The sequence below is a fragment of the Phyllobates terribilis genome, unplaced genomic scaffold (assembly GCF_046119375.1).
Source record: "Phyllobates terribilis strain yellow unplaced genomic scaffold, ASM4611937v1 Scaffold_8__6_contigs__length_399053987, whole genome shotgun sequence".
Classification (NCBI taxonomy): Eukaryota; Metazoa; Chordata; class Amphibia; order Anura; family Dendrobatidae; genus Phyllobates; species Phyllobates terribilis.
The window spans coordinates 61,776,546-61,789,141 of NW_027362768.1; the positions used below are offsets into that span (position 1 = coordinate 61,776,546).

The 12,596-nt window shown below is 40.6% G+C and overlaps 1 protein-coding gene across 5 annotated transcripts in view; it reads right to left on the bottom strand.

Moving 5' to 3' along the window:
- LOC141156711 (flavin-containing monooxygenase 5-like) overlaps window positions 1-12,596 on the bottom strand; it is a 260,478-nt gene that overhangs the window by 202,647 nt on the left and 45,235 nt on the right. For all 5 annotated transcript variants that reach the window (XR_012247705.1, XM_073642995.1, XM_073642997.1 and 2 more), the window contains exons 2-3: window positions 7,049-7,186; window positions 4,946-5,134 (exon numbers count right to left, since the gene is read on the bottom strand). Coding sequence is in view for 4 of the 5 variants with exons in the window: in XM_073642995.1 (XP_073499096.1) it covers window positions 4,946-5,134; window positions 7,049-7,183 (324 nt within the window). In the remaining variant the exon portion in view is untranslated. The remainder of the gene's footprint in view (window positions 1-4,945; window positions 5,135-7,048; window positions 7,187-12,596) is intronic.

Below are 12,596 nucleotides of genomic sequence, written 5' to 3' on the forward strand. Positions count from 1 at the left end.
GTCAAAATAAGGCTCAGTATTGTGTGTGGCCTCCACGTGCCTGTATGACCTCCCTACAATGCCTGGGCATGCTCCTGATGAGGTTGCGGATGGTCTCCTGTGGGATCTCCTCCCAGACCTGGACTAAAGCATCGGCCAACTGCTGGACAGTCTGTGGTGCAACGTGACGTTAGTGGATGGAGCGAGACATGATGTCCCAGATGTGCTCAATCGGATTCAGGTCTGGGGAATGGGCGGGCCAGTCCATATCTTCAATGCCTTCATCTTGCAGGAACTGCTGACACACTCCAGCCACAAGAGGTCTGGCATTGTCCTGCATTAGGAGGACCCCAGGACCAACCGCACCAGCATATGGTCTCACAAGGGGTCTGAGGATTTCATCTCGGTACCTAATGGCAGTCAGGCTACCTCTGGTGAGCACATGGAGGGCTGTGCGGCCCTCCAAAGAAATGCCACCCCACACCATTACTGACCCACTGCCAAACCGGTCATGCTGAAGGTTGTTGCAGGCAGCAGATTGCTCTCCACGGCATCTCCAGACTCTGTCACGTCTGTCACATGTGCTCAGTGTGAACCTGCTTTCATCTGTGAAGAGCACAGGGCGCCATTGGCGACTTTGCCAATCCTGTTGTTCTGTGGCAAATGCAAAGCGTCCTGCACGTTGTTGGGCTGTGAGCACAACCCTCATCTGTGGATGTCGGGCCCCCATACCACCCTTATGGAGTCGGTTTCTAACCGTTTGTGCAGACACATGCACATTTGTGGCCTGCTGGAGGTCATTTTGCAGGGCTCTGGCAGTGCTCCTCCTGTTCCTCCTTGCACAAAGGCGGAGGTAGCGGTCCTGCTGCTGGGTTATTACTCTCCTACGGCCCCCCTCCACGTGTCCTGGTGTAGTGGCCTGTCTCCTGGTAGTGCCTCCAGCCTCTGGACACTACGCTGATAGACACAGCAAACCTTCTTGCCACAGCTCGCATTGATGTGCCATACTGGATGAGCTGCATTACCTGAGCAACTTCTGTGGGTTGTAGTGTCCGTCTCATGCTACTACGAGTGTGAAAGCGCAACCAACATTCAAAAGTGACCAAAACATCAGCCAAAAAGCATTGGTACTGAGATGTGGTCTGTGGTCCCCACCTGCAGAATCACTCCTTTATTGAGTGTGTATTGATAATTGACAATAATTTCCTTCTATTGTCTATTCCAGATTGTGAATCAGTGTTGCTTCCTAAGTAGACAGTTTGATTTCACAGAAGTTTGATTTACTTGGAGTTATATTCTGTTGTTTAAGTTTTCCCTTTATTTTTTTGAGCAGTGTATATTACAAGCAACACTCCTAAAAATAAATTTGTATAGTACATAAGTGTGAGTTGTATCAAACCGCGGCAGAATTACATCAAACATATGTCAACTTTTTTCCAGTGATCGGATGCCCTCAGAATAGTAGATTTCTTCATGCTGTAAGAACCCTGTTACTGCCTATTAGACTGCATTATCAATGGAAAATCATTGTCCACGCAGAAATATCTTCAGGTTCCGAAAAACAAAGTGGTTAAACTCCATGAAGCCGCATTCCCTAATAACAGCTTGTGATTTGGGAGACTTGTGAGCTGGCACATTGTCATGTAGCAGCAACACACCTGCCGACAACTTCCACCTGCATTTCTCTTTGATTGCCTCACGTAATCCCTTCATTGTTGAAGCATAGGTGTATCAAGTAATTATTGTCTTGTGTGGCATGAATTCTATAATAAAACACTTTCTGTATCCCAAAAAACTGTTCCAAGATTTTTCCAGCTGACTGCTGGACTGAAAATTTCTTTGGAATTGGTGACTCCTTGTTCTTACACTGCACAAACTTTTGTTTGGACTCAGGATAACGGTGGTGGACCAATGTTTCATCACCCGTAATAATTTGAAAATAGAAGTCTTCTGGACTTTCTTTAGGCACGTCTAAATTATCTTGGCTAAATTGCTGGCGACATTTATGGCATCCACCGGGAACTGACCTTTGACATCATCAAAATATCATGAATGATGTTGGATACTGTCCCATCTGAAATGCCTAATTCGTGAGCTATAACATTGACCTTGACCCGACGGTCTTCCAAATTTATGACCTCTACTTTACAGCACATTTCTTCTAAAGATGTTTTGACAGATTGTCCTGAATGGGGGTAATCTTCAATTGATTCACTACCCCATTTAAACGGTTTGGCCCAAAACTTGTATTGGAAGTAGAAAGGTGCATCATCACCATATACAGCTGTCAGGAATCACCACAGGGACGACACTGGGGAGATCGCGCAATATCTCGCCGTTGCCGTCACGCTGTCAGTATTTCATCCAGAATCGCGAGCACATGATCAAGACTAATCGCTACCTGAGTATCGGCAAGTGACCAGTGAGCGTATGGCGTCACACCTCTGGGTTCCGTACGGTCACTGTCAGCTTCACGATAGCCTAATTATTATTATTCTCTGCCACCACCGGCCGAGTTTGAAATATAATACAGGCCTGGCTGGATGCCTGCGTTTTGGTAGCGTATATGGCTTCAGGGAAGGGAACGATTACAGGACAAAAGAAACAGAACTATTACATTTTATATTTAATCCAAAAGGGAGGCAGTGTTTAAGAAAAATATATAAGAGGATGTTACAAAGGAGACATTAAAATACATAAGCAGTTACACAAATAAAACAGGATAAAAAAAGAGAAACTTACACTATAAAGACCGCTTCGACGATTCAATATAGGTGGATGGGAGACGCTCCGTTTAAACTGTTATCGAACAGGGTCCTCCGCTACGATAGACATATACTACCGGGCAAAGAACAGGGCTTCAGTCTCAACAAACTATTTTATGCTGAAGGGAGAGACCCCCTCCTGTGATGACATCACAGGGGCTGGTCTCCACCCTTCAGATTTATACTAAAACCTGTTTTTTGGGATAACTTATCGCTTGTTGATCCCAGAAGCCCAAAAGTGATATCGTATTTTCTATTATGATTTTACCTTCATGTAGAGACCACACATCGCATAGTTGCAGTCTGCTATCCTGGTGTTTTTGCTCTACAGCTCTACGCAGACACTTACAGTGACAAGGAATATGCATATTCTGCCACTAAAGGTATAGGTCCCGTTATTGTTGGACGCATGGAAATTACAATATTTCATATTTTGTTTCGGAGTCAAAGCGTCTATAAACTTCTTTTTGAAGCTCCGGAAACCAGCTTTCCCAGTTACACACAAATTATGGCAATCCTGCCACTAATTACCCCCTGCGTCTTTCAGGGACAAGATGCTCCCATTCTAAGTAGCTTGGTGGCACCTCTTGGCTGCCATTTGTTTGTGTAAGCTCTTACTCATGGCTGTGTTAATTGGGGCTTTGTGCTGGGAAAAAGGGGAATGAGGGAGAAATGGTCAATATTTATGACAGACTTTCAATATTCCTCAATATTTCCCTGACAACAGCAATCATACTTTCATGGATTTCTTTAGGCTTCTTTTTTTCCTTTGTAAATAATTAAATCGCGGGATGAAGCTCCAAATCCCTCACTTTCTTTGTATAGCCACATTGTACTGCACATGCCATCCTATTATTTACAGTGCTTTCAACAGATTGAGCTTTTTTTTTAAATTGTAGTTTTTATGAAAGATTATAAAGTTTAACACACATTTTGTATACATAAAAATTACCCAAAATATGAGTGAGAATATTTAAGACAAATATAGTGTATGTAAAGAACATTGTTATTAAACCTATAAATCCCTGTATGGAAGCTAGCTATCTATATGTCCAAAGTGCTCATGAAGTTCCAGGGGAACCTCAGATGAGAGATTGCCTCACCTCTGAGTCAGGATAATTCCATTCCCATATGCCTGTATATAATTATCATTATTAACAAAGTGAACCAACAACCACAAGAAAATCTCATAACAAATGACAATACAAGAAACGGAGGGGAGAGGGTCTAGGAATTGTGAAGGTCTTAATTATTATGTTGAGCCCAGAAGTAGTCCTATGGGGTCCAAATGGTATTAAAAAAGTCTACCCTTGCATTCAAGATTGTTGTCATTTATTCCATACGATGTATGTCTGAGATTCTGTTTAATAAGTCCTAATAGGAGGGGGGATTGATCTGCTTGAAATGCAGAGCTATCAAGTACCTTGCTGCTGTCAGCATATGGAGCAGTAATTTAGCCGAGTTCTTTCTCATCCCCTTAGGGGTTATATTGAGCAAGTAGACTGCAAGGTCCAATGGCACTTCTGCATAAAGAACCTTTTGTGAAAATTTCTTGACTGACTCTCAATATCTAGTCAGTCTAGGACATGCCCAAAAAATGTGAGTTTGGGACCCGACCAAAGTACCACATTGCTTTCAACTATCCAAGACCCAGGGGTTAAATTTATGGAGAAGTTCTGAGGTATGTGGTACCAGAAGATCAAAATCTTGTATTGATTCTCCCTGTAATGTGCACACATAGAGGTTTTTGCTGCTTTCTGGTTTGCCAGTTCTCAGGTGACAGCTCTTTCCCCAGGAAGGTCTCCCATTTAATCATGTATGAATTTTTTGTTTGGGGGTCTACCTGAGGGGCATTTATTATCCTGTAAATATCCAAAATCATCCCCTTAATTGACAGACCTCTCTTACATAATTTTTCAAAATCCGTTGGCTGGGATACCTTCAATGACCCAAAGAGAGAAAATTTTGAAAAAATATATTGAAAAAACAGTTGGTTATATGGAATTTAGCTTTGATAAAATCAAATGAATAAAACAGACTGAACTTCTACTGTGTCTGTTGCATGTCCAGAAGACAAGTCTCAGCATGACAGAAAAGCTCAGCTCTCTGACAGAACATGCTTGGGTAGATAACTTACTGAACACCCCTCGTAATTGTTAGAATATAGCTGTTACCTGATTTACTGTTGCTTATTATCATACCTTAAACTGGATGTGATTCAGAAGGTTGAACTTCTCGGCATACATTTGGAAATACTCCATAATTTTAGAGTTGTGCATGTAATTTGGAAAATGTTCAGGAATTGGGTAATCACTATAACACATCATCTCCTTAGATGTGTTAATAATCACAGATTTATAGATGCTGGCTCTGTCATCTTCAGAATTAAACTGTAAAAACAAATAATGACAGATGCTTTACGATATAGTAGCAAGTATAATGATTCACTACCTAGTATGACACAGTCTTGTAAAATAAGCCTTGTTACTGTCAGTTGTCTTTTGCCAAGTGATAAAAAAAGAAAGAAAAAAATCAGTATTTCCAATTAATTTCCCATCACTGGCTCTCTATTATAGAACAAATAGGAGGGACACAAGTTGTGAACACTTCTCCAAGGAGTCTATATACAGTTGAAACCAGAAGTTTACATACACTATATAAAAATACACATATGCATGTTTTTCTCAATATCTTACAATATCTTCCTGTTTTAGGTCAATTAGAATTACCATAATTTTTAATATTTGCCAAATGCCAGAATAATGAGAGAGAGAATGTTTTAAGGTATTTTTATTATTTACTGCAAAGTCAAAAGTTTACATACACTAAGATTACTATGCCTTCTGGACTGCCCATATGATGATGTCATGTGTTTGGAAGCTTGTGATAGATTTTCTTAGCAACATCTGAGTTAATTAGAGACACACCTGTGGATGTATTTTAATGCACACCTGAAAAACACTGCTTCTTTGTGTAGCATTATGGGAAAGCCTAAATAAATCAGCCAAGATATCAAGAAGAGAATTGTGGACTTGTACAAGTCTGGCTCATCCTTGGATACAATTTCAAGATACCTGAAAGTGCCTTGTTCATCTGTACAAACAATTTTACAAACAAGATGAGAATGTCCAGCGATCATTACACTCAGGAAGGAGATGGGTTCTGTGTCCCAGAGATGAACATGCTTTGATGCGACATGTGCATATCAACCCAAGGACAAAAGCAAAAGACCTTGTGAAGATGATGGCGGAAGCTGGTAAGATTGTGTTAATATCCACAGTGAAATGAGTACTGTATCAACATGGGCTGAAAGGCCAATCTGCCAGGAAGAAGCCATTACTCCAAAAGAAACATAAAAAAGCCAGATTAATGTTTGCAAATGCACACAAGAACAAAGACCTTCATTTTTGGAGACATGTCCTGTGGTCTGATGAAACTAAGATTGAAATTTTTGGGCATAATTACCATTGTTATGTTTGGAGGAAAAAGAGAGAAGCATGAAAGCCTAAGAATACCATCCCAACTGTGAAACATGGGAGTGGCAGCATCATGTTGTGTGGTTGTTTTGCTGCAGGAGTTACCGGTGCACTTCATAAAATAGATGGCATCATGAGAAAAGAAGATTATGTGACAATACTGAAGCAACATCTGAAGACATCAGCCAGGAAGTTAAAGCTTGGGCGGAAATGGGTCTTCCAAATTGACAATGACCCGAAGCATACTGCCAAAATGGTAACAAAGTGGCTAAAGAATTACAAAGACAATGTTTTGGCGTGGCCATCACAAAGCCCTGATCTCAACCCTATTGAAAATTTATGGGCAAAGCTGCAAAGGCTGGTGCGAGCAAGGCGACCTCCAAACCTGGATCAGTTACACCAGTATTGTCAGGAGAAATGGGCCCAAATTCCGACCAACTATTGTGAGAAGCTTGCGGAAGGATATCCCAAACGTTTGACTCAAGTTATTCAGTTTAAGGGCAATGGTACCAAATACTAATGAAAGGTATGTAAACTTTTGACTTTGCAGTAAGTGATAAAAATGCCTTAAAACATTCTCTCTCTCATTATTCTGGCATTTGGCAAATATTAAAAATTATGGTAATCCCAATTGACCTAAAACGGGAAAGGTTTATTCTGATTTCATGTCAGATATTGAGAAAAACATGCATATGTGTCATTTTATATAGTGTATGTAAACTTCTGGTTTCAACTGTACTTTAAAAGGTCATAAAGGCAAGGGTTTTCATGATTAGACCAGCACTTTCCATGGTTTACCATCATATTTTTGCAATGTTATGATTTTACCTTGTATCGCCAAAGCCCTCCAATATCTTCACTCTTTTCAAAGCATGTGGGTTTAAGTCCTTCATCGAGACAGCACTTAATAGCTGCCAAACCACTGGCTCCTGCCCCAATAACTGCTACAGTATTCATTGGCATTGTCTGTGAATATTAAAAAATTAGAACACACAATATCTCACAAACATTCTGGCAATATATTTAAAAGGGAATTTGTCAGCAGTATTTTGCCATTTAATCTGAGAGCAGCATGATGTAGGGACATAGACCCTAATTTTAGTGATGTGTCACTTACTGGTTTGATTGTTGTAGTTGCAATAAAATCTGTGTTTTATCAGCAGGAGATTATCACTAGTAGACTAGTAAATTTGCTGTCATGTAGTTTTCCTGCACTGTGTAACACCATAACTGTTTTCTGCCTATGCATAGTATACACTGCCAATCAGTGGTGTGGGTAGGGTTATACAGAGATCAGCATACAGAGATCTACAGAAAATAAAACTGTGATTTTATCAAAACTGCAGGAAGCAAATCAGTAAATGACAATGTTGAAATCAAAATCTATGCCCCTACATCTTGCTGCTCTAAGATTGAGATAGCAAGAATCCAGTGACAGATACCCCTTAACATAGAGTATTCATAGAGTACCACTGCGATGTATTAGATATGGAACTTCAGCCTCCCAAAAAAAATCTAGTACTCCACTACAACAAATTCACTATATCAGACTCTACATAGAATAATCTTCACCAGAGAATTGACACTAATTACATATATATATTAAATGGGGAATTTTGTTATTCAGAAAACTGGTCTGTGATGTTATTCCCTTCGTCTACAGCATTCATCTGTGATACAATGCTGATCCCTGCATGGCTGGTCCCCATAATTGCCATGTCACATATATACATGAACAGAATCGAGTTTACTACATAGATACTGGAACAGAACAGAGCTTACTGCATAGATAAAGGAACAAAACCAAGCTTTCTCCATAGGTATGGGAATAGAACTAAAATTACTGTATAGGTAGGGGAACAGTACAAAGCTTACTACAGAGAAATGGGAACAGAACTGAGCTTATTTCATAAATATCTAAGAGAACTCCCTGGCCGAGGTGTATATTGGGAACCCTAAACACCATATACAAATGTCCGTGCCTGTGTGCTTGAATAGCTGTCACTGTCAGACTGTATGCTGCCATATCTTAGAGCAAGTGGGGACCCTTTGTCATCATGAAGAATGAGCCATATGTTATTAATAAAATAAACTCTTATATACTTGATCTTGAAATTATGTACAACAGGTAGTAGGCAAAACACTTGAATTCTTCATCTGCATTACATGATAGAGGCAGAAACATTTTGGTTGTGGACGGTGGCACATCACTTGTGAAGAACATTGCTGAAGTACAATAGGTTAAGTTGAGGAACTCCATTTTTCCTGTACAGGGCCACACGGGTCAATGTGTTTCGCTGTGACCACTGCACCCAGCACTACACTCTAGACTATATAAGTGAGGTCTTTCAGCTTCAATACCTTATGAATGTGTCCCAGCCTGGCTGATCCCATATTCCTTCTTCAAGACCTCCAGGTCGGCAAACACTAAAACTAATGCTTAAAAGTCTCTTTCAGTAGGTGCCCAATTTGTTTGCTATGAGGAGAACTGCCACTGTTACTTGAAATTGTAGGATCGTACTACCTTCTTTTGGGTGTGCACTTCTGCACACCTAATACCTGACAATGCTGAGAGTACTCTTCTGTTCTCTGTAGCTGAACTTGAACTAACTGATAAAACAGGAATTAACTCCTTGTGCCCACTTACTCCTCCCTAACCCATTGGTTGGCCGTACAGTTAACCTAGTCAATCCTGAATACAGGACAACTGCAGCCTACATGGGGATAACATACACAATAATATACAGGTCATACAAGAGAATACATAAGATGTCTTCAGAGAGGGTTTTTGACATCTTCTCCACTTTCACAGATACAGGAAAAAAAGCTGAGCTTACTGCATCGATGCGAGGACGGAGTAAAGTTTAGTACATAGATATGGGAGCAGAACCAATGTTACTATATAGATACAGTAACATAACCAAGCTTATTACATAGATATGGTAATACAACTAAGCATGTTTCAAAGATATGGGAACTGACTTAAGCTTCCTGAATTGATACAGTAACATACGCAAACTTAAAGGGGTTGTCCGAGCTTAAAGTATTGATGTCCTATCAATCTCCAGCCCATCCCAGTCTGTGAGGAATACTGCACTAACAAGCGGAATAAGACACCAATTATAGATAATAAACCCCCATAACTAGTAAAACTCAAATTTTAAAGCTAGTCAGTACCTATTTGCTCAAAACTAAATCCTACAAATTACCATATTAACAAAAAAATTAACCTTATAGTCTAAAAAATATGTTACTCCTCAGCTTCATAAAAGTGGATATAGAGAATAAAATCAAACGAATCAGTCAAACTGAGGCACTTTCCCATTGCAGACTTTTGGGAAAGAAAACCCCTTTTAAAGAAGTGAGGTTTCACCAGACCTGCACTGGACAGTATGGAAACTGTCAGATAGAAGCAGCAGTTCATTAGATGATCAGCGGCAGCTCCTGGAGAGCAAAGTGATGCAAAGACACAAACTCAGCTGCCCAGTAGCACTATAACATGGATCATGAGAAAAGTCAAACAATGCCAGAGTGAGAATTGGGATTTTTTTAAAAGTCAGAATTCATAAATTTAATATACGGTATAGCAAATAATCACAAATTTATTGCACATAAATAAGGAAAACACAATTCAAACCACTTAAAAGAAATGTGTAATCAGAAAATATCTTATTGAATTAACCCCATAACGACCAAAGACATGTATAGCACGTCATGAGCAGGTGTCAGTTCTCACATCATGACTTGCTATACAAGTCATGTCTTTATGCTATCACTGAGTGACGCCTGCACCATCCCTGGCTGATTAACCCTCCAGATGCTGCAATTGATAGCAATCACAGAATTTGGAAGGTTGTGAGAGGGAGTGAGATCCCTCTCTCATTCCCATTGGCATCCCCATGGCAAAATCACAGAGAGAATATGGTTTTTATGGCACCCAGAGGTCAAACCATGACCTCCTGATATGCCAGGCTGTGGCGAACCAGGCTGTGAGATCCAGCCATAGACAGGACATGAGAAAATAGACAGCGTCCATTCCAGGGTGTTCAATTCCAAAAAGGTAAAGTTTATTCTGCCATCAAGTGAACAACGTTTCAACCTATTATAGATATTTATCAAGTAATTTATCAAGGTACTTATTAAAAAATAAATAAAAGCAATTCTTCAAATGTCAGTAAGGCTCGTCTTACATTTATCCTGCGCTCTACACTGAGCTTACACCGGGGTTTCAGTGTAAATTTCTGAAATATGTAATTCAGTCAGAACCTCCTGTGGAAGATTCCCTATAATGAGGCAGATAGAGGCACTGTGGACTCTGCCTTGCCTATGATCCACCCGTGCCTGTCTTTTGAAGCGGGCATAAAAGCACTATCGGTCATAGTTTTGTGCACCTGTTAAAAGACACCGCCAAACAGAAGCCACTCCGAGTCCAGAGTAACTCTGCTGTCTCATCAGTGAATGGATTCCTCTGGGATTTCATCCCAATCACATCTTTTGTATATTTAGATGGAAACCCCAATGTACAGTAAATGCTTAACGTAGAGCACAGGATAAGCAGGCAAAAATGAGTGATACGGCACCATTCAAACTAGCACACCTCTACAATAAGATGGGATTGATTTCACTTTGCCAGTGTCGGGATCCACGGGTGCTGCACCAGAAAAAGCAGTCTTCACAAAATCGCGAGAATGATGAAAGGTGGCACTCTCTGTTCCATTAAAACTTCTTTATTTCAGCCAATTAAAACATGGATGTAGGGAAGCAGGTCACATGTAGTCCATATGTTGGCCTAAATAAAGAAGTTTTAATGGGACAGAGAGTGCCATTTTTCATCCTTCTCACGATTTTGTAGAGCACAGGATAAAAGTAAACTGATCCAAAATGTTCTGTACACCAAAATGCTTCTACTCAACCCACAAAAAACAAGTCCCCACTCAGGTTCATCATCCGTAAACAGGAACATAGGGAGCTTCCACATTACTGGCAACACAAAGGTTCTGGAAAAGAGAAATTGCTCCCACCAAAAGAAATCCAGAGAAATTTGCGGTGTCAAAATCCAAATACCCCTTCTCCTCCTGAGCCCTAGTGTGTCTAAACTGCAGCTACATAGTTACATAGGTTGAAAAAAGACCTAGGTCCATCAAGTTCAACCTTTCTCCACCAATTGTACATTTTGTCACTAAATTAACCATAACCCACAATGTTATATATATTGAGGAAATCATACAGCCCTTTTTTAAAAGCTATTATAGTGTCTGCCATTACTACCTCTTGAGGTCGGCATTCCACAGTCTGACTGCGCTAACTGTCAAGAATCCATTCCTATTAAGCTGCCGGAATCGCCTTTTTTCCACTGGTAATGAATGAGTGCACCCTGGTCTTTAGTATGGTCTTTGGGAGGAATAAATCATGTGCTAGTCCTCTGTACTGACCACACATACAGTGGCGGCCAAAAGTATTGGCACCCCTGCAATTCTGTCAGATAATACTCAGTTTCTTCCTGAAAATGATTGCAATCACAAATTCTTTGGTATTATTATCTTCATTTAATTTGCTTGCAAGGAAAAAACACAAAAGAGAATGAAGCAAAAATCAAATCATTGATCATTTCACACAAAACTCCAAAAATGGGCCAGACAAAAGTATTGGCACCCTCAGCCTAATACTTGGTTGCACAACCTTTAGCCAAAATAACTGCGAACAACCGCTTCCGGTAACCATCAATGAGTTTCTTACAATGCTCTGCTGGAATTGTAGACCATTCTTCTTTGGCAAACTGCTCCAGGTCCCTGATATTTGAAGGGTGCCTTCTCCAAACTGCCATTTTGAGATCTCTCCACAGGTGTTCTATGGGATTCAGGTCTGGACTCATTGCTGGCCACCTTAGAAGTCTCCAGTGCTTTCTCTCAAACCATTTTATAGTGCTTTTGGAAGTGTGTTTTGGGTCATTGTCCTGCTGGAAGACCCATGACCTCTGAGGGAGACCCAGCTTTCTCACACTGGGCCCTACATTATGCTGAAAAATTTGTTGGTAGTCTTCAGACTTCATAATGCCATGCACACGGTCAAGCAGTCCAGAGCCAGAGGCAGCAAAGCAACCCCAAAACATCAGGGAACCTCCGCCATGTTTGACTGTAGGGACCGTGTTCTTTTCTTTGAATGCCTCTTTTTTTTTCCTGTACACTCTATGTTGATGCTTTTTCCCAAAAAGCTCTACTTTTGTCTCATCTGACCAGAGAACATTCTTCCAAAACATTTTAGACTTTCTCAGGTAAGTTTTGGCAAACTCCAGCCTGGCTTTTTTATGTCTCGAGGTAAGAAGTGGGGTCTTCCTGGGTTTCCTACCATACAGTCCCTTTTCATTCAGACGCCGACG